The sequence below is a fragment of the Aspergillus bombycis genome (genome assembly GCF_001792695.1).
Source record: "Aspergillus bombycis strain NRRL26010 chromosome Unknown contig00064, whole genome shotgun sequence".
Lineage (NCBI taxonomy): Eukaryota > Fungi > Ascomycota > Eurotiomycetes > Eurotiales > Aspergillaceae > Aspergillus > Aspergillus bombycis.
Window position 1 is genome coordinate 41,681 of NW_019170066.1, and position 26,661 is coordinate 68,341.

Sequence of the window (26,661 nt, forward strand, 5' to 3'; positions counted from 1 at the left end):
AACAGCTTCAAGGGAAGCAAGTACCCCGTGGATGATGAGGATCAGTGTAGGAAGGGTTTGATATCAAGAGTCGGTCAAAGTTGGGCTCAAGCGAGTGTCGTCGCCAATCTTTCTGGTCGGGGTAATTTTACCCGGTACGGCTATATTACTATTCTAGGCGGGTTCGCCCTCAACCATCGGAGCCCTAATTCCTATCCAGCGTCCATCCCCAAGCCGTGTCGTGTACAAGCTACAATCACCAAGCAAGCGCACAAATTGTCCCTTTCTTATTTTCTTATACTATAAAATGCCGTCCAATCACCCTTTAATGTCTATCATTCATCATTCTACAGGCCCATTGCCATAACTAGACTCTCTCTTTATTCTCTGTCTACCTCTGAAGTTTAATCCCACACAATGCCTCTCTACCAGTCCCCAAACTTGCACGACAACGTGCTCTCGCAGTTCTCACTCAAAGGCAAAATTGTCGCGGTGACTGGGGGCGCTCGGGGCATCGGCTTAGAGGTGGTGCGCGGTCTAGCAGAAGCCGGAGCCGACGTCGCTCTGATCTACACCTCCAGCACCGACGCCCCCGAGACTGCCGCTAAGGTAGCCACGGAGACGGGACAACGCGTCCAGGCCTACCAGTCCGATGTTACCAAGCGTGATGTGATTGCAGCCACTCTCAACCAGATCACTGAAGAGTTTGGTCATGGGAAACTGAACGTGGTCGTGGCTAATGCCGGTGTGTGCACCAACTGCCCCAACCTTGAGTACACCGAGGAGAGCTGGCGTCGCGACAACCTCGTGAATTACGATGGAGTTATGTGGACGGCCCAGGCGGCAGGAAAGATTTTCAAGAAGCAGGGCCGGGGCAACCTCGTCATCACTGCCTCCGTCAGCTCCATCCTGGTCAATATTCCTCAGACACAAGTCGCATACAATGCCTCTAAGGCGGCAGCGGTGCATTTGGCCAAGAGCCTTGCTGTCGAGTGGACTGATTTTGCGCGGGTGAACTGCATCTCGCCTGGATTTATTATGACTAAAAGTGAGTCCACGCCCACATAGGAATACACTATGATAAGAAGGCTAATGGATAATGGCCTCAATAGTGCTCACCCAGCAGCCAAAGGAGTTGTTCGAACAGTGGCTCAACATGGTCCCTGGCCGCAGGATCTGCGACCCAGCCGAGCTGAAAGGTGTAAGTTGCGTATAACACATGGATTAAAGCTTATATACTGATCGTTGGTCCTAGGCATATGTCTTCCTGGCTAGCGATGCCTGCTGCTATATAACAGGAGCCAATATTGTCATTGACGGCGGATACACTCTGCCTTGAGGTCTTCATTCTCTTCTTTGTTAGATAGATTATGTTTTATGCAATATTAATGAATTTACCTTTTGCTCGTCTTTCTTTCCGGGTGGTCTGACAGGTGTGAAATACAACACTACGTTGATCATCTCGAATGACTTAAGTCTCTTGTTTTCTCTCCAGCGCGATTCCCCGTAGATCCTTCCAGAATTGTGTATAATAGTAAACCTTACTTTGGAACAATCGGCCTGGTATGACGACATGGCGATTTAGTTCAGACTGGACACTCCTAAATTTCCTGTTTGGGAAGTGGATCTGGATAGTTCGATGGGGCGTCGTGGAAGACGCCGCCAACGCCATGCGTCTTGACCGAGACTTGCGCGGTGGTTCCCCAGACTCCACCCCATCATCGGGAATGCGTTTACCCCGCAAGTGTCGCACGACGTCGTGGAGCGTTGATTTGGCTTTACCGATTTCAGCGATGTTAGGATCGGGCCGAGCATCGCATATATAAATGTATGTATATTGGTTACAACCCTGAGTGTCTTCTCCAGCAGGCCTAACGAGCAGTTTTATCCAATCTATCTCACTCTCTGCACAGCAAGAGTGAGTAGAAGTCTTCTTGTATCTTTCTTGAAATTACCTATTCAAAATATCGTTTGTTTTCCTCGCAATGGCCTCCTTAAAGGACTCCCAGAAGAAACCCTACTTTGGGTTGAAAGGAGGGTGGCTAACCTTCTGGATTACCGTGAGCTCCTTGCCTGTCGAATTCCTGTTCTCGTTATGCGGCTGACTCCTTGTTTTACTGAGCGGGTTGCCCGTGCCACAGACATGAATTTGTTTGCATATGACCAAGGTCTTTCAGTATGCTCATCTGAAGCCCCAGATCCTCGAGGGGACCACGTATGATACTGACAGGTGCTCTCCAAAGGTGGTGTTGTGGTTACGGAAGACTTCCTGGTCGTTCACGACCTGGTAGGGCGCTCAAAGACCAAGACTCTCTCCGCTGTCGCTGCCATCTACGACGTTGGGTGCTCCGCCTCTATTGTATTCTTTTTCCTTTTCTATATTTTCTTTGGTCTTGGTATGCTCGAGATCCCTTGGCTTTATCCTACGGAGCTCAACTCCCTCCAAATGCGGAACAAGGGAGCTGCTGTGGCGACGGCGACAAATTGGTAACCTTCTTGCCCGTAGAAACTGGACTAGCAGCCATGCTGACTAGGCTAGGATTACAAACTTCGTCATCGTGGAAATCACTCCGATTGGAATTCAAAATCTCGGCTGAAAGTTTTGGATCGTCTGGACAGTGTTCAATGTCGCCTTTTTGCCAGTCATCTATTTCTTCTACCCCGAAACCGGTGCGTTGTCTCTATCGTCACCCTTCTCTAAACGCATACTGACCTTGACATTGTTCTAGCCAACCGTTCCTTGGAAGACATCGACGCATATTATCGTTCCAACCCGTCGTTGATCGTCATCAAGGACCCGGATGCCATCTCCGTTAAACCCCCGTTGAAGTACATCGAGCACGAGGACCATGAGATGAGAAAGATTGATGAAATCAAGACTAAGAATGCCGATGCCCTTATGGTAGAGCATGTGGAATAAGTGGAATTATGGGAGTGCTGATTGCACTTGCCACGATGCATCTTCACTATCGACTGTTCCTTCGGCTACTAGTGGAGAATTTCGGTAACACTTCACTCCCACAATAGAAGTACTGGGCGGGTACCAGTCCATCCACTTTCAATGTTTCCATTTCCCTATCCCGCAAATTGTCGATATGCCAGCTCCATATATCGTCCGAGTTCCGGTCGGGGGGTACCGGGATGCCAGGCGGATAGAAGTCTGCCCGGCGGAAGGCGAGCAGTTGGGGGGACTTCCAGATCTGGGTGCTGGAAACACTTCCTAGGATATAAAACACCGGTTAGCTGCTTAAATATTCAAACTGTTATAATAATTTGTAGTGACTATTACCCATAATTCATGTTGGGGGCTCACAGCGACGCGGCACCTCTAAATAGCTTGCCATTGTATTGTTTCTATGTTGATTCTATTTCCGTAACAGTATAACATTGATACTGGGCATCGAGTTAAGCCATATCTGACAATTTTATATAAGTTGTGACCAGGATTGCCAAAAGCCGACTTTCACAATAACAGTAGGCTTTTCAGAATCATTCGGCAAAACAAAGACAAAGCCAAAGTCGGGTTCCATATACATAATCTCGTAGATAGAGAGAATAAATTAAATCCTATATACTACTTGTAAGTACGAGGTCAATTATAGAGAATATTAATCTTGTTACTCGGGATGCTTAAGTATAACACCTGTCCCATATCCTTGACTATCTAGAAGCCGCTGGCAAACACGAGACCGACGTGGTTGAAGACCCATTTAGTGACGACTTCATAAGTCTGTGTGGGCATATCTATAGATAGTATTCCGCTACACAGGTCATTTATACAACATACACAAGCTCTTTGACTCGACAGCTCCGTCTTCGTACAGACTTCGTGTAACCAAAATACCTACTTCAGGAGGAACGTTCTCTCTCGCTAGGTATCTTGGGCCCTTAGTCATGACAATTTCCCTTTTCGGGGAATAGAAAAGGTCTTGTGCCGTTGGAGGGGGGGATTCTTCTTCGTCGCGCTACGGAGCACGCGGCTGGACAAAGTTGGGGTTTCTTCGATTATAGGAGGATCCTCATCGAGGTTGGAGCGTTCTTCTGATGGGGTTCGAAGGAGAGACATGATGAGGCTGATGGTGGTGAAGGAGAGGTGGAGTAAAGCGGAAAGACAATTGAAGTAAAGTGAGCAATCACGTGGAGTAACAGGGAGGTAAAAAGCAGACCAGTGAATAAAGTGCATAATCGCGAGGAATGATACTGAGTGAGGTAAAAATCAGACTATTGCTAAGAAACTATTGTGCTGAAGTTGAATGGCTAAATAAGGAAACTAATCCTACCACGTAGGATGACTTGACATAGTTAAGATATATATATAACAAGTGTTTTAATATTCAAGCCTTATGATAGTAGCTACCATAGACGCGATAGATAGCATGGTCGGGTACTAGACTACGTATCCCAGAAACAGTGAGCTGGCCATTCTATGATCCTTCAACATAGCTATGGCCTTGATAGTGTTATACCAAAGAAGCTTGGCTCCACATTCCCACAACGCCGAGCCGTCGGAGGTCTACGGAAGTTGATTCCGCAACATTACCCTAATCACAGTTTCCAATACCTATCTGCTGTTTTCCGTCGCAATCTTGAGTTAGTTAGTGCCGTGGCTCGGCCTCTCGGGACCATTTGTACAGGCAACTAATGGATTTTCTATTTCTTTCTCATATTCTGAACAGTGATTCATTGTCTAAGAGTAGCTTGTTCTTAGCGCTTCTGTACATTAGGTCAGCCTTATTCGCATCAGATTCACACTCGCGTAGACACAATCCAAGAATAGCAGTCAAGGGTTCGCTGGCTACCTGTGGCCTGTGGCTCGGAAAAAAAAAAAAAGACTGCACAGTGCTTGCCTCAATTAATAATCGATATCCTAAAAACCCACTGGACGCAGCAGTACCCATTTTCAAGGCATAAGCAAGCCAGGTGTGGGGCGGTCCGTGCAAATTAAATTCATGCAAGGGCCCACTTCAGTTGTCTATCCAATTTAGAATCCTCCTAGTGGGAAAATAGCCAGGCACCATAAGAAAGTCTTTCTGAATTTTTCCCTTCGTCTAGTTTACTAGAGGAAGGTGGATTTGCTGCAAGTAATCAAGAGAAAATGACGGAGAGAAAAAACCAAGATATGCTACCAAAAAAGTGACGATATTCCGATTTAGGGTTTTAGGGTTTGCCATTCGATTTGCCACATCGCAACTATGACGGAAGATCTCCGGCGGTACCATGAATGGAACGGAGAGATTTACGTCTACTGTATATTGTGTGGAAGAAGTAGAAGTCCACAGTGAATAGGGATAGACATGCTACCATCTACTGTGTCAAGAGGGTTGCGACCCTAGAATGGTGGGTGGATTAATATACAAACAATGCACTAGCACGACGACCGATCAATGCCGTTCATAGTACCTAGTAATTCCTACAAAGCACTCACCAATGCAAAAAGAAAAGGGGCGGAAAAGTGGAAATGCAACCAGATGAACTGATTTTTGAGAAAACCTACGCAGTACATTAAATCCAATAGCAGATTTAGTTCGTCATCGACCAACCGTACGGATAAAAGAGCCGGTTGGAAGCTCATCTTGTTCCAGTGGTTGATTACCGAAGCTAACTACGGCTTTACGGATACGCTCCCAGCGTAGTTGTCTGAAAGTGAAGTTCCTTGGATGAATTGAGTCAAATTCTGAAGCACTGCGTCAGGAGTTAGCAGATGCGTCGAGAACGTTGCATTAGTCGTACTCCACCCAAGGCATCGTGGAGCTATACCCGTGGGTCTTCCAGCGCTTTGGCCTGTCACAAAGCCAGAAGCTCTTCACCGGCCCCAAGAATGGATTTGCCATCGAAGTGGCCGAGGGTCCCGTACTCCATAATGACGAAATACCCGGTCGGCTCTCATGCCTTTTACTTGTCTGTTCGGCATGCCGAAACGGAACCCTCGGGGGGTCCATTCTAGGAACCACCGGAATTAACTTTCTCGATTGAACGAGTTTTCGGCTCTTCAAATGTAGAAATCGGTGGTGCAGTTTCCTGTTCCTTTTCTATTCCATTTCCATGAGACGGTCAGATTGGTTCGAAGTCCACTGACGCCAGCACCCTTCTGTTGACTGCCTCTCACAATGGCCGATCAGCCCGCCAACAACGCCCCGCAAAGTCAGTCCAGCCGTTCTTTTCTGGACAGGTTAGGACCCTAATGTTTGTTGTGAGTTTTATCACGGTCGGGCTGACACCCTAGTAGGCTGAAGGGCTTCTTTGGCTTTGATAACAACAATGTCGATCCCGAGGAATTGCGTACCAGGAAGGACATCGAAATCCACACTTGGAACGGTCCAACTGATCCTGAGAACCCGTATGTAATCATGCTGTCTGTCAAGATAGTTTCATTCGTATTCACTGACCCTTCGCAGGTTCAACTGGAGTCTCAAGTACAAATGGCTCCTAACGGTCACCGTCTGCTTCATGTGAGACACCTACGGCCCTTGCATTTGACTGTGCGCTAACCCCTTCAACAAGCTCCATCTTGACTGGACTTCCGGCAGGAACGTATGGATCTGGAAATGACTGGATGGAAGAGAAGTTCCATGTCCAGAACTCCCCCTTTCCCAACCTGTACTGGGCAACGACGTCCTGGAATATGGGCGCTGCCTTCTGGCCGTTGATTTTTGTGCCTCTCACTGAGTCTTCTGGTCGTATGCCTGGGTATTTTGTTGCCTACGTGATCCTGGTGATTTCACTATTCCCGTCGGCATTCGCGAATAACTTCGCCACACTGGTTGTCACCCGTTTCTTTGGTGGTGGTGCCTCATCGGTGTCCATCAACATTGTCGGAGGGAGCATCAGTGACATTTGGTTGGGCGAGAAGGCTCGCAGTCTGCCTATGTCATTGTTCGGCTTCACCAGTGTTATAGGCATCGCACTTGGTCCCTTCATCGGTTCGGCCATTGTGCAGATCCACAAGTCTGACCCTTGGCGTTGGTAAGCCATCCCTTCTCCTCATGTATCAAACACCCCTCTCTGACTGTGCGTGTTTTGCAGGATCTTCTACATTCAGATTATCTATAACGCCGCTCTTATCCCCGTCTTTTACCTAATCCTCAGCGAAACCCGCCCTGATGTGATCTTGAAGAAACGGGCCCGAAAGATCCGGAAGGAAACCGGCCGACCTGTGTATGCCCAAGCAGAGCTTGACAGGGTCAACACCCTCAAACTCCTGCAGATCTCCTTCCAACGTCCCACACGCATGCTCTTAACTGAGCCTGTCGTCATCTTCTTTACACTCTGGATCAGTTTTGCCTGGGGTATCTTGTATCTATTCTTCTCCAGCGTTGTCCAAACCTATAGTACCAACTATGGCTGGGGCGTTATGGCCACCGGCCTCGTTCAGCTCGCTATCTCCGTGGGTGCCGTCATCGGTACAGCCATCAACCCTCTCCAGGACTGGATCTATCTGAGTTCCGCCAAACGCAACTCCGAAACCCCCGGGAAGCCCATCCCCGAGGCTCGTCTCTACACTGCTATTCCCGGTAGCTTGCTCTTCGCAGGCGGTCTGTTCTGGTATGGCTGGGCCAGTATGCCCGACGTGCATTGGATCGTGCCCACCATCGGTATCACAGCTGCCGGTATCGGTATCTACTCCATCTACATGGCTGTGGTCAACTACCTCACCGACGCGTACGAGAAGTACGCCGCCTCAGCTCTGTCGGCTGCTTCGTTGGGACGTAACTCGTTCGGTGCTTTCTTGCCCCTGGCTTCGCCTCAGCTGTTCTCGAATCTCGGCTTCGGATGGGCCGGTTCCTTGTTGGGCTTTATCGGTATCGCGCTTTCGGTTGTCCCTGTTGTTTTGGTCCTGAAGGGTCCTCAGATTCGTCATCGTAGTCCGTTCATGCGCGAATCCATGTGGACTTCGGGCGAGGTTGATGAGAAGGATGAGCCTACTAGTGCGGAGAAGGTGCCTGCTGCCGAGATCCCGTGATGGGGGTTCATGTTTTGCTTGTATTGCCGGTAAAAGAAGGCTTTTGGTTCTGGTCTTTGCCAGGCCAATGGTTTGCTCTTTTATCACTTTTAATTAAGTTGAGTGTACATATTAAGTCCGATTACATATTACTAGTAGCCCGGAAGAGCTTCAAATACGTATGAATACAAATATAGAATATTTTTGACAAGCAGTAGAATCACTTGTAGTCCCCGTTACTTGTAACATTCCACACCCTGCTTATGCATTGTGCATGTGTTCTTTCTGGAAGTGTGATGATTTTACCAACCAATAACTGTTCAGTTGGCTAGGAGTGCAACAATCGACATAGCAGACGGATACGGCCGACGGCCGATTCACTTTCCCTTTATTGCACACTTAAATTAGATAATACCTGCGCTACCTGGGGACAGAGCTCTTCGTTAAAGATTTCATGTGCGGAAAGAAGCTCTACACTTCGCCGCTGTAAGTAGCTGTGTTGATGTTGTTAGGTATATTGTCACGGAAAGAAAGCATCTATGCAAAAAGGGGGACTGTGATAGCTGGGCACCATTATTCTGGGCCGTCCGTGAATGTCGGCTCTGGGACACAAACCTCAGAACGTGGCGCCATAGTTGCCGAACCGAAGGCACATGGGGCAAGAACCTTGGTCAGGAGCAACAAAGAACGGTGAACACCAAATATAGTAGCCTGATTCTATGGCCTGTATCCCGAGACTGCCAGGCTGGCTACCCCATCTAAAAGGCGAGTCAACAAGAGTGGAAAGAGAGAATTACGGAATTACACAGTGACACAACACAGTAAACCAGCGAGTCGGGTTGTCAGGGGCTTTTGCCGCGCATGCTTCATGATAAGTGACACTGAGGATGGCGATGGTGCTGAATATAGTACTGATGATCAGAACGACGAGTGCGAACCTGAAAATATCGGGAGGGGGGGGGGGGGCGAGTACTTTTCCGACGATGGAGACCTCGCAGGAGGTCAGTAATAGGACACCGCTAAAAAGGGTGCAATCAACCAGCTTGCACAGGGTAGATGATCAAATCGTTCACGATTTCTAGGCCTCATACATCCGGCCCTTCCAGCACTAGGGGTCAACGAAAGAACACTTATTTGGGCACCTTATCTCACCGACTATAGCTCTCTCGCAACCCATGAAAGATGGCAGTTTAGGGATGTTACCAGTCCCTTGACATACTTGATGCTGAACAATTCCCACCGTACACTGTACATGCTTGTAATATATCCATACACCCTCATAGCCCCAGAACGAACACTCCCAGTCCATGTATAGAAGCTGTCCCTCGGGTTGGTAGAAACAAAACTTAAATAAACATTCAAAGGACCACTGACAGTAAGTTCAACATATCAAGGCATCAAGGAAATATGCAGGGGCGGTGGTAACGCGTGGGTATCATACATCGTAGTGACGGTTTATGTCATCCCCCACAGGGCGTGGCTACGAAAAGCCTCGCACCTTGTAGGGTTCAGATGTTCTTTCCAGTAGATTGGGTCTAATCACCTACCCTATCACCACTGCCCATTTAAGGTAGTAAGGATACACATGTATTGAGTAGTTTAACATGCTGTCAGGGAGAGAGGCCTTATCTATACACTACTGAGATACTTAAATTTTTATATACATTAAGGGACCTACATAAACACGATAAGTAGTAGAATTCCTCGGAGCGCCTATCTATCTATACTACACAAGCCCATACTTAGAGAGGCCACTGGAACTATCATACTTATTCGTCACAACTAAGTAGTTTAGCAACAAATCCAGCCAAACAAATGAGACGATGAGGCCACAGACTATTCAACACGTTGACAGAATACAGTATAGATGACCAAGAAAGTATATCCATATCAAGGCACACAACAGGCATACACCTACCACAGGACCACCCAATACAAGCGGCAGAACCAGCCAATGAGAACACAGGTCACTATAGTACCCTACTTGCATGTTGTTAGGGCTGATTGTTCTCTAAGCCTTCCTCCACCAGGCATGTTACCACTAAAGGTCCACTCAGGAAAGGCTTTTAAAATAAGGAACCTTGCATATGGGACCTATTTACAGTGGAACGGGCCTCTCTAAGCACCACCGGTCTCAGCCTGTCAGCTCGCAGCCCCCATCCCCCCATAGTCCCACCGACCTCAACTGGAAGAGGAAGATGTGTCCAAACGTTCCCATGTCCCAATGTAATTCTGGGGGGAAGTGAATTTGTATGAGGCTCCTATACAAAGTGGGCCCATTTTATCTCTTCGCTTTCCTAGCCAGGGTGATGGATTTCATTGAAGTTCTTCGGCGTTTATGGAAATTTTCACTCCCATTTTAGATAGGATGAATGGTGCTTTACTACAGGGAATAACATGCACTGTATGTCCTCTGAGGTTTTTTATTATCACTCCCCTTTTTTTGACTGATTTCCTTTACTTTTTATTCCCTTTTTTGTTGATTATTATTATTATTCCATGTTTAAAATTACTAGTTATGCAACGCCCATTACATTGACATCTTGCTGCCAAGGACTACATACTCCACGCTGGCGTCCTTCTCGTATCCTAGGCTTGGCGATAAACCTCAGTTTACCCATTCTGATCACAGTCTCTTTGGTTATGGCTGAAATATATTGAAAGACTTGAAGAACCATTGAATTTTGTCCGAATTATTCGATACACCTCTAAGGTGAAGAGAGTCGTTCCAGGGTTCCTCCCGGTCAGGTGGAATGCTAGGACTAGTCCGGAAGGGTGGGGCCGGCCCCCATGATTATTGGTGGGGCAGAACACGGCGTACCGCTCAGCCTCATTAGGTTGCGACCCTCGTTATCACCATCTTTCATCATCTTCTTCAATTCTCGATTTCATCTATTCTTCCATCATCTAATTATCGATCTTTCGCTTCATATTCTTTTTACTTTCTTACTCAACTTGTTCCGGACCAAAACCGATTACTCCCCTCCCCGTCTCAGCCTGTAACTGATACGGTAGGAGTCCACAGCCATGGTTGTCTCGTCCCTTGTTCGTCGAGGTATGGAGCTGGCCTCCGACATGTCCACGAACTCTAAAGACCGTGAAGTGCCCTCCATCCATCTCTCGGGGTGGCTGGCTGGTCTTTTTGTCTTCTCTGTTCTAGCTTTCTTTTTTGTTGTATTCTCGGTAAGGTCATTCTTCTTTGTCATGTTCCTACTTCAGTGGGTTGGGCTCCTTTAGATGTCCTACGGTCGCTAATACCATCTCTAGATCGAGTACACCTATGGAATGGTGGTTGCTACCCTCGCCGCCATCGAGGAAACCAACCCCGATCTCTATATCCGCGTCAAGTCCGATTTCAATCCTAACAAGGATGTGGACCCGGCTGAGCCCGAGGCACGCACCCTTCGCCCGCAGCCTGTTACCAGCACCTTGCGCACCGCCGTTAGACATCTCCGTGCCCGTGCCGGCTTCTGGTCTCGTTTCCGCGGTTTTGGTCTGTTTATGACATACTCTCTGGCCGAGGGATTTATATTCGCAATTCTACCTCTGTCCATGACCAACTTTGCCGGGCAGCTGGCCGCTAGAATGATCATCGGCATGGCCTTAGCCAACCTGGAACTGACTTGGGTACATATTGTGATATCCGAGCCCTCCCCCAAGCGCTTCTATCAGCGCATTCCCGGCTTCAAGAGCTGCTGAAAATTGCACCCGTCGTTGCCTTTGAGCAAGGCGCTGTCTGTGCCGCTTTCTACATTCCTCTATTTATTGCCGGAGCTGCCGGAGCTCTAGGCGATTTGGTTGTTGATCCCAACACTAACCTCCCACCGGCTGAGCTTGTGAGTCGCGCTGCCACAGCCATCGCCATCCCATCTCTGCTTGCCGCCCTCGTATCCATCCCCGCGCGGGCCGTTACGATTCGTGTCGCAGCCTCCATGCTCCCAAAGGAGGATAACACGATCGTACCCTTTGACCGCTCCTTCGGCGGAAAGGTGGTTCCTGTCACTCTTGGCGGCAGCGGTAAACTCAGCATTAAAGATGCATGGGCGACCTTCGATGGACCTGCTCGCATTCGCTACCTGAAGGTGATCGGTAAGGCCTTTGCCATGGAGTTTGCTGCGATGATCCTCTTTTCAATTGTACTTGGATGTCAAGTCCACGCGGGGGCATTGACGTACGGTATCCGGCGTAGTGAGGCCAACGCTTAGCTGATCAATATATTTTAACGTACTTGAGACTTTATTATTTTTATTATTCTTATCTTTTATTTTCATTTCTCTCTCTCTCTCCTCCCCCCTCTCTTTTTTTCCTTTCCCCCCTTTTGGTTCTTGTATTGTTGCACAATTTGGAAATTACTTTTCTCATCATTGTGCCATACTCATTCACTACGAAGCACCGACCCGAGTGACTGTACGGAGTAGAGCCGGAAAAGTTTCGCTTTGGCTGTCCTGTTGACCTCTCCTATTGTGTTGATACAGCCCCTTGGTTAGTTTTGCCGAGGACAGATTTTTTCTTATTGCATCCGGAATGCTCAGTTGAATCTATTTTACCAGTATATTATGCACAAGACCGTCGCTTACGTAGCTGTTCCATAAGTTAAGTATACATAGTTACATGTACGGAGTAGGGTGCCTGAGGAATATTAGTTGACTCCGTCGATGCCTGACTAAGGCTATCCAACTGACCAATAGCCCCGCCCCCCACTCGATCAAACACACCGCCCTAAGTGGCTATCCTTTCACCACTTCTCTCCTCACTGTTAATCTTTTCTCCCTTTCCTCCTCCTGGGTACCTTTGGAGAGGCCTACGATTGTCGAACCGCTATATCAACTGCATGCGCTCCTAGGTCCTCGTCAGGCGCCATATCCCTTCATCCTATTCCTCATTCTCGCCCCGCGCTGCCACTCCCGAGACCAGAACCACCACTATGGCTACATCACCAGCAGGTCGCATGCTGTTGGGGCAGCTGCAACAGATGCAGTCTGCCAAGGACCTTCCTGGCATTAGCTGTGGGCTCGTCGATAATAATGTGTTTGAGTGGGAGGTCATGCTCATGATCTCAGATGATGTCAAGTTATACGGCGGTAAGTCTATATTCTGACGGTTCCGGAAAGATTTGATAACCCAGCAGCATATACACCCTCAGACACTTACTGATTGGCTTTAATTTTTTTTTTTTTGAACAGGCGGCTTCTTCCGTGCTCGACTCTCCTTTCCTCCCGAATATCCACATATGCCACCGAAGATGAAATTTGAAACGCCACTTTTCCACCCGAACAGTATGCATCTTCCCCCTCTTTCCCCGCTCTGCCTTGTCTACCCCGAACCAAACGCTGATAACCTATAGTTTACCCCAACGGCGATGTCTGTATTTCCATTCTGCACCCACCCGAGGAAGACAAGTACGGCTACGAGTCTGCTGCAGAGCGCTGGTCCCCCGTCCAGACCCCGGAGACAATCCTGCTATCCGTGATCTCCATGCTCTCAAGTCCGAATGATGAAAGCCCCGCCAACGTCGAAGCTGCCCGCCTATGGAGAGAAGATCCTAAAGAGTTCAAGAAGCGGGTTCGCAAGTGTGTCCGAGACAGTTTGGGCGAGGAGTAAAGCGCTCTTGATTCATAATGTGATTTATGCGTGACTGGTGTTGTTGGCCATTGGGTTGAAAGGCTTGAACTTTTTTTTTCGTTTTACCTTCGCATGATAGACTATTAGTCTATCGAGTAGCGCCAGCTGTTTGTCTCCGCGCCTTTCTTATCTTCCATTCATCTAAGTTCCCTGTCTCCCCTGGAGTTACGTGATATCGGCCCGGAGTTGAAATTTGGACTTTCTCGTTTTGCATTGCCGTGTTTCATAGTTCCCTGACTATACTGCAGCGTAGCGCTGCCAACATATGTTCAGTTTCTGAACGAGACGAATATATCTATCTGCATCTATCTTGAATAGTTGTTTGTTTCTGTTGTCATACTTGGGGTATCTCTAGTCGTATATTTTGAGTATATCAGGCGGCCTGCACGTTTTTGTTACCCTTCCTCAATGATGGGAGGAAGAGTCCGGGATGGAAAACTGTCAGGGACAATACCGCCAAGGCAACCATCCTAGTGAAATTAGCAATCTGCATGGTCGGGAGAAGTCTATGAGGGTACTCACATTCCATCCAGAACCAGAAACTCGTCCTCCCGTTGCATCAAGGGGTTTCCCCATCCGCCTGCCATCTCCGGGATACTGCACATCACGTTAGCAAAAGCGATCCCCACCATTCCCGAAAGACTTACCGATAGATACACCGAATTAGGACGGTAAAGTAGGCAAAGATATCTGCGATAACCACCAGCCTGATATGGCTTCGTCCATTCCCACTGTCCAGTGCCTTCTCTCCCGAGCTCCGCCGAAGATAACGGATGAAAAAGTCCAGAGCTAACACTCCACAGACGGACATGGTCGCGACCTGGAACGCTATACCCGTGATGATAATGTCATTTCCCGCATTAAGAAGATCCCGTTGCTCACTTCCAGCAGCTGCCGCCACACCACCACCGGCAGCCTGCAAAATCAGAGACCCAATGTCACAGCCGATGAAGATCCAGGTGAACAATTTCGGTTTGAGGCGCGAGTGTTCCGGTCCCAGGGAAAGGATGATATGCTTCAAGGTGAGGTAGATGCCCGCCGCGATGAACGTTGGCCCCAGGATAATCGCCACAATTTGCAACTTAAACGCGCCACCATCCCAAGGATTTTTATTCATCAGAACTCGACCGATATAGCCCGCCATCTCGAGAAACGTGCCGACCACCAGTGCCACCATCAGGGTCCACGAGCGGAAGTAGATGCCGAAACCGAGTTGAAATACGCCGCAAAGGCCAAAAAAGACTGTGAAGAAAATGTTACCACCATAGTTGGGGTAGTAGCCGTAGGTTGTAGCTTCGACGGGGCACAAGGGCGCGACTTCTGTACAGGTGTTGTAGCTGGCCATGTTGGCTAGGGCTTCGAAATTAGTATATACATATAAGAAAGAGAAGAGGACAGAAAATGAGCCAAAAAGAACGACAGCCGCTAGAAAAACGAAAAAATATAAGGATAAATTTATGTGGCGTCTGGTCTATTAAGACAAAGAATCAGGGAGAGACTGGTGGGACAACTCCATGCTGGCGCCTCGTATATATTTAATACAATAATGCTATTTTCGAGTCTTGTTTGTCTTCTCCGATTGCCATGACTCGAGTGGACCCTGTCGGCAAATTCCTGCTTCTCGAAGGAGAAAATGCATGCTTTGGGATACCTGATTGGATCGCATTCGCTCTCGGTCTCGCATTCGTTTTCGCAGCCCCACTCTTCCTTCTGAAATTTGATCGCGGGCCCTAACCGATTCATTGATCCGTCAGCTCGATGGCTATGTTCTAACTCCAAGGAACACCGAGATAACCACCTGGCGCCAGGCTGACGTATTTGTCCATCTTTGTAGGCCGTGCTTACTCCCAAGGCCTCCGATAAGCCTCAATATATACGTAGTGAAGTCACAGCCCAGAAAAAAAACGGGTGGGAGATGTCCGGTAGAGTGCATCCTGTGCCCTGGCCGACCCTGGCCGAGACAATGCACTATGGAGTAGCGGCCGCAGCGGGGAGCCCAGACCCCCACTGCGTCACTGCCTTGTTTGGAATGTGAAATGAACAGTACTCCGTATCTTGGTGAGAAAAGGAGGAAAGTAGTAGTCTTCGTCATCAAAATTTCATACCCCAGCTGCTCTGCCCGGCGCCACGTGACATCAGTTGTCACGGAAATTTTCCCCACGTGTCCCCACGTGTCCCTCCACGTGGTTGCCGGTCACAGGAAATCTGGTGTCAAATGTACTTTATTTTCTTGTGGATCGACCATGCCACGGAGGGCCCATACCAAATCGCGCAATGGATGTGATCAGTGCAAGAGGAGGAGAGTCAAGGTAGGTCGTGCTTTTTCAGTCAATCCACCCGTTTGTCCAATCCTACCATGACCTGGAGCTGAACATGCTTCCTACTCCTCTCTGGCACTTTCATCATTCTATATCCACCCATATTTCCACTATGATTAGTTAAAGAAACTTAAACGTCAATTGGTCTTCTTTTCATTGTTTTTGTATCTGTTCTGCCTCGCCCTAACATCATGTATAGTGCGACGAAAAGGGCCCACCATGTTCAAATTGTGTCACCAGAGAACTTCGCTGCACTTACTTGAACACTCCCGCAGCACGCAGCATAGCCAGTTCTTCATCTGCGAGTCCGAATTCCATACATCCCGGACTGGGTCAGACCTCGGATGAAGCCAGTCACCCCTTCGCTGGCGCAATCGCCAACGTTCCATTTCCCTATTCTCGCAAGCGGGAACTAGAGCTGATGCATAAATTCTCCACGGATACCTATCTGAGTCTTTGCAACAAGGAATCTGACCACTATGTATGGCAGATTGTCATGCCACGCAAAGCTCTGGAGCATGACTTTCTCATGAGTGGAATCCTAGCAGTAGCCTCCCTGCACACGGCCTCGGCTTTAGAACCACCACAAGCTTTATCTTATATCGATACAGCCCTCGAATACCATAATCAGGGGCTTGCGCCCTTCCGACACGCAATTGCCCATCTAACCCCACTCAACTGTGACGCCGTATTTGCCCATTCCGTCATCACCATTATGATCTGCATCTCTCTTCCCCGGTTACCAGGATCCAGAAGCGAAAGCTCTAGCATGACCGAGAACCTCATATTCGTATTTGAGTTACTAAAAGGCGTGGCCAAGATTTTCGCGATCACGCGGTCCTGGCTGGAAAATAATCTATTTGTTTCGAAGAACGGCTTCTTTGAGAAATCTGGTGCCCTGCTAGATGCTGGAACCGAGGCTGCTTTGACTCGTCTCGCCGATCTAAACGATACACTCCTGTCCAATGTCGAGCCAGACCAACACAGCATCATCAAAGATGCCATCTCTCATCTCCATCGCAGCTTTGCTCGCTACGCTCATGAACAAGATGCAGCTTCCGTCCTGTCTTGGCTTGCGTGCGTCGATAAGGAGTTTGTTCATGTTGTTTGTCGTCGCCAGCCGCTTGCTTTACTTATTCTCATGCATTGGGGCGTTTTACTCGCCGAGCTTGATGGAAAGACATGGTGGGCTCGAAAGTCCGGCTCCGCCCTCGTCTCTGAGATATTGGTTGCTCTACAGGCGGGTGATGCCCGGTGGGAAGAGGCGGTTTTATGGCCGAAGCAGAAACTAGGTCTTTAAGGTGGCTCAGCAGTACGGGTCACAAGCCATTTTCTAAGCTCTTATGATGGGAAGGCGCATTTACTTTGGCCGGATACCACATAACAACTGCGTTGATGGCAAAAACACACTTCACCTGGTAGTGTCCACAAGACCTATTCCCGCGCAGCGGGGTAACACCGGAATATCGAGCCCAGCAACATGCCAGAACAGAGAATTCCACAACGAGAGATAAACGATAAATTAACTTACACCAGTCGTTACTCATTGAATATACAGGGGTATTCACAATGGAAGAATGGCTTGCGATGATACGAAACTCATGCGCTTATCGGTGGTATTAACAATTGCTGGCCTCAGTGAAGTTCCACCTAGATTTTAGCCAGTTTTGATATCTGAAAGAACAAATAAAGCTCGGCCTATGCTGTCCGCCTCCCTTAAACCCACATGGTTGGATCCCAAAGGACTCATCAAGTAGATGCTACGATTACAAGGACACCTTAACTTCCATTTTAGGTGGCTGAGCTCCATTCGATTCTGTCCGGTATCCCGGTTCTGTTAAATTTGAGGCCCAAAAAAAAGAGAGAGAGAATTAGGGAAGCAGAGGCAATAGGGGAACCAATAATCGTTTCAATAGAACCGAGACAGGCAAACCAGGCCTATTGTGTGTGATGAGCATGATTCTATGCTACTCTAATTCGAATCTGACGCCTCCCAGGCTTAAACCGAAGCAGAGTATGAGCTGGCCTGAACCTTTGAAGGTATAATTCCTATTGCGTGATCGTTTACGATCCTGCCTACCTGCAATGTTCCTTCACAACTTCTTGTCCGCTAAGGGATGTTCGAGGCGAGGCGGTGGGGAGAGTTTTGGAAGCTTAGCCTTTAGGGTTGAAGATCCGCCCCCGAGTCCCGGTTAATCTTAACCGTAGCGGACGCCTGCTCTCTTGGCAGTGGGGGAAGTCCTGCGGAGTTGATGCAAAGATAAGGGACTCTCAGCATACTTAAACACCCTCGTCTGGCACCTTTCTTCTCGAAATACACACACATCTTCATTCTCTGAGAACGGACAGGGCCGCAAAACAACTTTCTATATACTACCTCACATCGTTTTGCTGCGTGGAGTATTTGAATTCAAATTCACCATGACTTTGTCGATGCATCCATTCGATCCTCTGACACCCAGAGAGATCTCCAAAGTAGGCTTTTCATATTATACAGAAGATCAATGTTGACCAGGAACAGGCTGCAGACATTACACGCTCTGCCCTACCTGGGGAGGGTCCCATCTTTCGTGTGATAACGCTGAAGGAACCTCCCAAGCAAGACATGATTCACTTTCTAGACAAGGAGCACTCTGGGCAGCCACCAGATACACATCCTACTCGGGTAGCCCGCGTACAAGTGGTCGTCCGCAGCGAATCTAAGAACAAACTAATTGAGCTGCTGATCGATCTTGACCATGCGGCCGTGATCAAACAGGAACATCTCGCAGGGAAGCATTCTTACATTGACTCCGAATACATGAAGTCAGTTGAGCAAGCTTGCTTGGCCGATACAAGGATTCAAGAGGAGATTAAGAAGCTCAAACTTCCCACAGGAGCAACTGTCATCGTCGAGCCGTGGGCGTACGCTACCGATGGTTTGAACGACATGTCCGAGCGGTTAACCATGGTGAATATACCTCCTTTACAGCTAATGCCTAACTGGAGCTTCGAAAACTAACAAATTCATGTAATAGTGTTGGTTCTATATGCGCTTGCTCGACAATCCTGATGCCAACTACTACGCCTACCCGCTGGATATATGCGCAGAAGTCTCCGAACAGCTTCAGGTGACCAAGATATACCAGCTTCCATCATCGTCAGACGAGCGTATCCACGACCACCCAAAGCCATATGACCAGCGCAAGATTCATTCCACCGAAGCAAGTGAATACCACCCAAGCTTGCGATCATCGCCGCGCAAAACCACTAAACCATACCAGGTGGTCCAGCCCGAAGGTCCCTCATTCCATGTCGAGGGTAACGTTGTGATCTGGGAGAAATGGCGCATGCATATAGGATTCAATTACCGTGAAGGCTTGACTCTGCATGATATCCGCTACGACGGCCGTAGTCTCTTCTACCGTTTATCTCTAGCTGAAATGTTCGTGCCCTACGGAGACCCCCGCGCCCCGTATCCTCGCAAGGCGGCCTTCGACCTAGGAAACGACGGTGCCGGCATCAACGCCAACAACTTACGTCTGGGCTGTGACTGCCTAGGCGTAATCAAATATTTCGACGGCTGGCACAACACTAACTCAGGAGAACCACTAAAACTCCCCAACGTCATCTGCTGCCACGAACAAGACGACGGGATCCTTTGGAAACACACCAACTTCCGCACACAGAACGCAGCAGTCACCCGCTCCCGCGTCCTAACCCTGCAAACCATTATAACAGTCAGCAACTACGAATACATCTTCGCCTTCTACTTCAGCCAAGACGCCTCCATCCACTACGAAGTCCGCGCCACAGGCATCCTCTCCACCTGTCCCATCAATATCGGCGACAAAGTCCCCTACGGCACCATCGTCGCCCCAGGCGTCCTAGCCCCATACCACCAGCACCTCTTCTGCCTCCGCATCGACCCAGCCCTAGACGGCCACTCCAACTCCCTGCAAGTCGAAGAATCAACCCCCATGCCCCTCAACGGCCCCACAACGCACAATCCCTTCGGGGTAGGATATACAACAACCCACCAGATAATCGAACACGAAGCCGGCCTCGACCTCGACTTCACAAAAAACCGCTCCTTCAAAATCATCAACGAACACTCCAGAAACCCAATCACCGATACCCCAGTCGCCTTCAAACTCCTCCCCTGCTACTCCCAAATGCTCCTCGCCCACCCAGACTCCCACCACGCGAAACGATCCGAGTTCGCCTCCCACGCCGTCTGGGTCACCCGTTACCACGATGATGAACTCTTCCCTGCCGGCAGACACACCATGCAATCGACTGGCGGCGAGGGAATTGCTTCCGCCATTGAATCTCGTAGGCAAGCTATTTCGGAGTCGAGTGTCCGTGACCAGGATATTGTAGTCTGGCACACCTTCGGGTCTACGCATAACCCCCGCATCGAGGATTGGCCCGTCATGCCCGTGGATAAGATGGTGGTTGGGTTGAAGCCTGTGAACTTCTTTACGGGCAATCCGGCGTTGGATGTGGCTGTTTCGACGCAGGAGCGGAATAGGAGTGTTCTTTTTGGGGAGAGTGGGAAGGCTTCGGGTGAAGGTGCTGGGTGTTGTAAATTGTAGATACTAGTATATGTTTATGTGTTTTGGGGGTGGTGGGTTTGGCAGATTAGATAAATTGTTATACTGCTTTGCTGTCGTTCTTTGTTTCAGGGTCGGTCTGGCTTTCTTTGAGTTCTCGACTATTGTTGGGGATTCATATCGGTTTCAAGTACGAGGAATTTTCATTATTGACAGGCCCAAGCATATAGAGGGACATTGCGCAATTCACGATATGACTAAAGACACAATGCATTAACAGCCTCATTGCAGATATACATCTGGCTATAGTGTTATGATATATACTACGTAACATAAGCCAAGACAATAGAAGAATAATCCAACTGCCACGGTCGATCATGGAACTAGGAGCTCTTGTTTCCTCCGCCTCCGCACCAGCATCGCCCGTCGCCTTCTCGTTCTACTTGGACCAGGATATCCATGCCCTTTTCTCGGAGGAAGTCAACGGTTCGTTGGCGCACGTCTTCTAGGTCAGAGCCGCGGGACGCGATGACATGGATTACGCCCAGTACATTGGGGTTGGACTTTGCGTGTGCGTGGTCATGGTCGTGATCATGGCTGTGGGAGTGAGGATGGGAGTGCGAGTGGCTGTGGGAGTGCGAGTGATTGGGACTGTGGCTGTGGCTGTGACCATGACCATGATTGTGGTCATGACTGTGGTTATGACTGTGGTTATGACTGTGGTTATGACTGTGGTCGTGATCGTGATCGTGATGGCTATGAGTATGGCTGTGGCTATGGCTGTGGCTATGGCCATGGCCGTGGTCATGGTCCGACTTTCCCGTATCGTCGAGCCAGAACTTGGGAACGGTGTACCCTACAACTCCCCGTAGAGTGCTCACGCCAGCTAGAGTTTCGCGGACATTATATTCGACGTCGGCCGGAAGGGTTAGAAGCAGTTTCTTGGCAGTGCTGCTGACTAGCGGCACTGCAGAGGCAAAAATCAAGATGGCAATCATACAGGACGCGATGGGGTCGTACCCTGACCAGCCAGAGTAGTGTACAAGAATGGTCGATATCACAACGGCGACGGAACCAAGGGTGTCAGCTAGAATGTGGAGAAATATCCCGTGCATGTTCTCATTGTCGTGTGAATGATCATGGCCATGGTCATGTCCGTGGTGTGCATGGTCAAACGCCATGATACCCACAAGATTCACGGCGAGACCAGCAGCACTAACCACCAAGAGCTCCCCGATACGGTGCATCTGGCTGCCCGATGATAGCCTTTCCACCGCTTCGTAGATGATTTCAATACTGATAATCCTAGAGCCAAAGTCAGCAATACAACCTGATAACGAGCGGGAGGCCACTCACATGAGAAAAATGCCGTTAGCGAACCCCGACAGTGTGTCTACTTTGCCATATCCATAAGGGAATCTCGCGCTGGGTGGCCATTTACTCATAACGGCGGCGCAGAGGCCAACAACAAGCGCGAGACAATCAAAGAACATATGAATACTATCACTGAGGAGCCCCAATGACCCTGTGAGAAATCCGTAGGATAGCTGAACGAGCATGAACGCAAAATTGAGACTAGCAGGGTTAGCCAATATGAAGTATACAAGAAACAGCGGTCTTACGTCATGAAATAGAAGATGCGACGAGAGTCACTCTCCTTAAGAATGCTGTACAGTAGTGGATATGGTTCACTACAGCGGATGATGAGCTTCGTAATTGTTGACGCATCATCATTGGAGTGAGTGTGGTGATGGTGATGGTTGTGGGCTTGCATCACCAGGCGCAACTGTCTATCCTCAAACCTAGAGGCGAGAACCGCGATCCCAGCAAGGATTCCTCGAAAGATGAAGACCATATAAACACCGTCGCGCGGTGGTGGTGCGCAGAGCAGGGCGGCACCACCAGTTGCAATGGCAAGACCAATCTTGTGCGGCGAGCGTAAGTTTGCTGGTGCCACATACATTATGCATGCTGCAAAACCACCGGCAGCTGCCACTACATACATCATATCCGAAAGATGGAAATATAAGCCCCCGGCAACAGCGGTGCCAACTGCTAAGAGCAATCCAAGAAGAGCAGTCAGCATTGGGTCGCTGGGAGAAACACCAGATGATTCCGTTCTGGGAAGCTTCTCCTGTGGTACTGCTGCGTCATAGGCAGGGTCAGGTGTAAAGGTCAGGAAAGGCGGGCGAATGACAAAAACCGACACAACCAATGATACATATCCCAAAAAGGGCTCTGCGTCCCAAGACGTATTCATTCCCAGGAAGCTCAACACGACCACAGTTGCGATGACACCAATTGTCAGTTTCTTTTGACTCAGCCGTGCGTTGCTATCTTGAGAATCATAGCTTCGCACAATTGTCGGTACCCCGGACGCTATTGCCAGAGCAAGTACAAATGCGACCAGGAAACCACCCACCTTGAGAGCCGCATAGATAGGTAGTGCAATTGAGCTCATTTGCACAAAGGAAGCAGTAACGATTTTCGAATGGAGTTTGGGCAACGCGACTCGTGAATCACTTCTACCCCGTTGGGCTACTCGAAGTAGCTGCCCTCCTCCCAATATGATCATTGTTATGGCGGTCAAGATACATGTCCTCGATGAAATGTGATCTAAATGCTTTGTGCCTGAAGATGCGATGTTTTCATCATCAGCTGCGGGTTGCGAATCCGTCCATTGTGCATGGTGTTTATAATACCACGAGATGGCAATCCATGGCGAAGCTATTAGGGCTCCGGCGTAAATTTCATGACTAAAACGGCCGTTAACTAGTGATATCAACCAAGGATATGGACGTACTCACGTCCTCAATGACTCGGGGCTTGACGATATGATAGGTGTATCTGGTACCAGCCCCGTTAGGCTACCAGAATGGTTATGTTTCGATGTGTATGAGTGAGAACCATTGGCGTAGTCGGACTTGCCCCACGGTTCGCCATGACTTGAAGAGTGGGAGTGTGAATGTTGGTGTCCATGCCACGAGCTCGATGCGTTGCCGTTGACGTGGGTCGAACCAGTCAATGGTTGCGACAGTTGTTGAGTGGAAGCTGCATCAGACGCAGAAAAGGAGATCGGCCCCTGCGACCAGCGTTTGGAGCGTGAGTGACCACGACTAGGAGTGGGCTTATACTGTCCCTGTGTCGACAATGCGGGAGCAATTGTATCCACACTGGACACAGGAGCACCCGTTGACATGGTCTTAGTATGCGACACCTACTTCGCAGAGAATCGGTTGAGCGATGATCAAGCAGACAGGAGGCGGAGAGGTTGAGGTTCGAGGAGAGCAATCAAGGAATGGGGGCGTTCTGGGAGCTTTAGCAGCTCAAAGAAGATATCTAACCGGGCGATTGAGGCAAGGGACGCGGCATAGCGCCAGGGATAACAAGCAGACTTAATGCAGAAGCAAACTTGGTGAACAATGGGAGTGGCAATGGGGGACCTCCAAATGCGATCTGCAGGCGATAACAGCGGGCCACGTGATTGTACTCCTCGGTTTGTTATCTCCGCACCTCCAGATCAGAACTACATACAATTTCTATAATGACAACAGAAAAGATAAAATCAAAAATGAGATGTAATAAATCGGCTGTAATGTCTAAAATCAGGTGGGAACCTCAATCTAGTCATTATCCAATAAGAAAATGTGCTGCTGACTCCCAATCTGGTAACCAACTGCATTGCAGGTCGATAATCCCTTGCCCTTGCAGCATAGCCGCGCGGTTGATCTGATGGAAATGTGGGGGGAAGAAGGTCGGGCCATGTTTACTCCGTCTAACACCCGATCGTCATCCTACACCACCTTTACAGGATTAGAGCTCCTGCGGATCTTGCAAACACCTCACCGGCATACAGTGAGAAACTTCTATGGTTTCAAGATAGTCAATTGACCTCTCTTACGCGCATTATGGTTGATATTCAAAGTGTCTAATCTCCCACCCTTCAACCGCTCGCCATGATTGAGTCCTTCATCAGCATCGCTTTCTACATCTCCACCGTGGTCACCCTCTTCATATTTCTACTACCATCACAATATGCGCCGAAACGCTCGACAGCGCAAGATGCTTCTGCCGATCCCAAAACAACCGTACAGATTCTCGTCCTCGGAGACATCGGTCGTAGTCCGCGCATGCAGTACCATGCGCTGAGCATTGCCAAAGGGGGAGGTCAAGTGGAAATCATTGGTTATCATGGTATGGAGGGATTCCTCTTCATCGCCACCTCCTTCACCAGCATTCTAACTCTCTCCTGTAGAGTCAGAAGTTCATCCCGATATCTCTTCCGATCCCAGAATCTCGATTGTTGCACTTCCTCCACACCCAGCCTATCTTCAAACAAGCAACAAACTTCTTTTCCTAGTATTTGGTCCATTGAAGGTCCTATTCCAGGTTGTCTGTTTGTGGTGGTCATTAGCCTATCGCACGCGACCAGTGAAATGGCTCCTGGTTCAGGTTGGTCCCCGACTTCGTATAACTTCCAACACAACCCACGCTCACCCAGCGGCTCGTGTCGCGTAGAACCCTCCATCCATTCCAACTCTAGCGGTCGCATCCCTAACCTGTTTTCTTCGTCAAACGAACCTTATTGTTGATTGGCATAATTTCGGCTACTCCATCCTGGCACTCAAACTTGGGAATGGTCATCCGTTGGTCAAACTGTCGAAATGGTATGAGAAGGCATTCGGAAGATACGCCACAGCACATTTGTGCGTCACAACAGCCATGACGTCTGTCCTGAAGAAAGAATTCCTACTGGAGGCACCTATCCTGCCGCTGCATGATCGACCAGCCAACCACTTCCGGCCCATACTCGATGATGCCGTTCGACAAGAGTTTCTCTTATCCTTGCCGGTAGCTGCTTCCGTACAATCGCTAATCAAGTCTGGAGCCCTTCGTGTTCTAGTCAGTTCAACGTCGTGGACTGCGGATGAGGACTTTTCTTTGCTCATTGATGCCCTCTGTCGATACTCGGAGTTAGCAGCGACGACCATGTCGGAACTGCCCCAGGTGCTAGCCATCATAACGGGCAAAGGCCCACAGAAGGATATGTATATCAAGCAGATCACCGATCTAGAAAAAGCGGGCAAGCTCCAAAAAGTGACAATACGCACAGCATGGCTGACCACCACGGACTATGCACAACTCCTGGCGTCCGCGTCACTTGGCGTCAGTCTACACACAAGCAGTAGTGGTGTCGATCTGCCTATGAAAGTAGTTGATATGTTCGGCGCTGGTCTGCCAGTGGTTGGCTGGAACCGCTTCGAGGCGTGGCCAGAATTAGTCACCGAAGGTGTTAATGGGAGAGGATTCGGAAGCTCTGATGAACTCGTAGAGGAGCTTGTTGAACTCTTTGGAGACACGAATAAGCTTGACAGACTCCGCGTCGGAGCGCAGAAGGAAAGCACTCGTCGCTGGGATGACGAATGGAATCCAGTAGCGGGAAAGCTTCTAGGAATCGTATAAACAGTAGTCTGTACAATAGAAATACAAGTATAGAGGGAAAGAACGAAAGAAAGTCTTACTGCTAGGCTTGAAATTTGCCGCTGCAGTATATACAGGTGTCGAATACGTCTGACAGGGTTCGACAGGTGTGTTCGAGTTCATCATGCACAAGATCCTCGCTGAGATATTCTGTTCCACAACGCGAGCAGAATTTCGAAAGGTCTGGCTCTTGAATAGCCAGAAATGTCACACCGCACCGCACTGTTGTTTACCATTAGCGTTTGTATCGTCACTGGTAACGATTTCTACTGAGCAGTTACGTACCAAACAGATGGCCAGCCGCACACTGAGCTTCCGCAGCGGAGTACCAGGAGAGCCCTGCATCGCATATAGCACATTGTTCGAAGATCTGTTGGCCTGAGCCCTGCAGCTGCTCTGCGGATTTTGAGTCTATCATACTGCCTGGCACCGAGCATTTGCCTATTTCATCAGACAGATCAACATCTATGCTCGATGCTAGCCACTCCAGAGCTTTTCGAGCCTGAGACAATATCTTATCGTTCTGAGAGTCCACAATCGCGCAGCAAGCGGCTGCATAGAGCATTTTCCGGCTCAACGCCAGTTTGCTATAGTCGCCATCTTCAATGAAGAGCATATATCCCAGGGCAGCTTCCCTTTGTCTACGCAAGGCGTCTGGGGATCGATCTGGTAAAGAATAGGGGAAAACCAGGTCATCAAATTCCGTAAGCTCTGCATTCGCATGAGAGTAAACAAGCATTGTTCGCTCTTCTGCAGACGTCCGATATTCAACCGTATCTCCTGGATG

The 26,661-nt window shown here is 49.0% G+C and overlaps 9 protein-coding genes across 9 annotated transcripts; 7 read left to right on the top strand and 2 right to left on the bottom strand.

The window, feature by feature from the left end:
- Positions 1 to 396: 396 nt before the first annotated feature.
- On the top strand, positions 397 to 1,318 carry ABOM_007564 (short chain dehydrogenase; the record flags this gene model as incomplete). The annotated part of the gene is made up of 3 exons (XM_022534693.1): positions 397 to 1,027; positions 1,092 to 1,180; positions 1,235 to 1,318. 3 exons carry the CDS (start codon positions 397 to 399, stop codon positions 1,316 to 1,318), a joined length of 804 nt encoding a protein of 267 aa, XP_022387527.1.
- A 646-nt stretch (positions 1,319 to 1,964) lies between these two features.
- On the top strand, positions 1,965 to 2,899 carry ABOM_007565 (uncharacterized protein; the record flags this gene model as incomplete). The annotated part of the gene is made up of 5 exons (XM_022534694.1): positions 1,965 to 2,039; positions 2,102 to 2,155; positions 2,210 to 2,375; positions 2,599 to 2,649; positions 2,709 to 2,899. The coding sequence occupies 5 exons, from the start codon at positions 1,965 to 1,967 to the stop codon at positions 2,897 to 2,899; spliced, it is 537 nt and encodes a 178-aa protein (XP_022387526.1).
- A 3,187-nt stretch (positions 2,900 to 6,086) lies between these two features.
- On the top strand, positions 6,087 to 7,939 carry ABOM_007566 (MFS multidrug transporter; the record flags this gene model as incomplete). Its single annotated transcript, XM_022534695.1, has 5 exons — positions 6,087 to 6,148; positions 6,206 to 6,316; positions 6,375 to 6,428; positions 6,481 to 6,942; positions 7,003 to 7,939. The coding sequence occupies 5 exons, from the start codon at positions 6,087 to 6,089 to the stop codon at positions 7,937 to 7,939; spliced, it is 1,626 nt and encodes a 541-aa protein (XP_022387529.1).
- Positions 7,940 to 10,933: 2,994 nt separating this feature from the next.
- Positions 10,934 to 13,519, top strand: ABOM_007567 (putative ubiquitin conjugating enzyme; the record flags this gene model as incomplete). Its single annotated transcript, XM_022534696.1, has 7 exons — positions 10,934 to 11,101; positions 11,186 to 11,545; positions 11,611 to 12,106; positions 12,309 to 12,325; positions 12,762 to 12,999; positions 13,102 to 13,194; positions 13,263 to 13,519. Coding segments are annotated over 7 exons (1,629 nt in total), but the record flags the coding sequence as incomplete, so codon positions are not given.
- Positions 13,520 to 13,913: 394 nt separating this feature from the next.
- Positions 13,914 to 14,885, bottom strand: ABOM_007568 (RTA1 domain-containing protein; the record flags this gene model as incomplete). The annotated part of the gene is made up of 3 exons (XM_022534697.1): positions 13,914 to 14,010; positions 14,063 to 14,137; positions 14,188 to 14,885. The coding sequence occupies 3 exons, from the start codon at positions 14,883 to 14,885 to the stop codon at positions 13,914 to 13,916; spliced, it is 870 nt and encodes a 289-aa protein (XP_022387535.1).
- Positions 14,886 to 15,783: 898 nt separating this feature from the next.
- On the top strand, positions 15,784 to 17,158 carry ABOM_007569 (Zn(II)2Cys6 transcription factor domain-containing protein; the record flags this gene model as incomplete). Its single annotated transcript, XM_022534698.1, has 2 exons — positions 15,784 to 15,849; positions 16,058 to 17,158. The coding sequence occupies 2 exons, from the start codon at positions 15,784 to 15,786 to the stop codon at positions 17,156 to 17,158; spliced, it is 1,167 nt and encodes a 388-aa protein (XP_022387534.1).
- A 1,121-nt stretch (positions 17,159 to 18,279) lies between these two features.
- Positions 18,280 to 20,435, top strand: ABOM_007570 (amine oxidase; the record flags this gene model as incomplete). The annotated part of the gene is made up of 3 exons (XM_022534699.1): positions 18,280 to 18,333; positions 18,380 to 18,808; positions 18,876 to 20,435. 3 exons carry the CDS (start codon positions 18,280 to 18,282, stop codon positions 20,433 to 20,435), a joined length of 2,043 nt encoding a protein of 680 aa, XP_022387570.1.
- A 341-nt stretch (positions 20,436 to 20,776) lies between these two features.
- ABOM_007571 (metal cation transporter MSC2) lies at positions 20,777 to 23,592 on the bottom strand (the record flags this gene model as incomplete). Its single annotated transcript, XM_022534700.1, has 4 exons — positions 20,777 to 21,698; positions 21,750 to 21,968; positions 22,016 to 23,149; positions 23,201 to 23,592. 4 exons carry the CDS (start codon positions 23,590 to 23,592, stop codon positions 20,777 to 20,779), a joined length of 2,667 nt encoding a protein of 888 aa, XP_022387571.1.
- Positions 23,593 to 24,349: 757 nt separating this feature from the next.
- ABOM_007572 (chitobiosyldiphosphodolichol beta-1,4 mannosyltransferase) lies at positions 24,350 to 25,856 on the top strand (the record flags this gene model as incomplete). The annotated part of the gene is made up of 3 exons (XM_022534701.1): positions 24,350 to 24,587; positions 24,649 to 24,845; positions 24,912 to 25,856. 3 exons carry the CDS (start codon positions 24,350 to 24,352, stop codon positions 25,854 to 25,856), a joined length of 1,380 nt encoding a protein of 459 aa, XP_022387568.1.
- Positions 25,857 to 26,661: the final 805 nt, after the last annotated feature.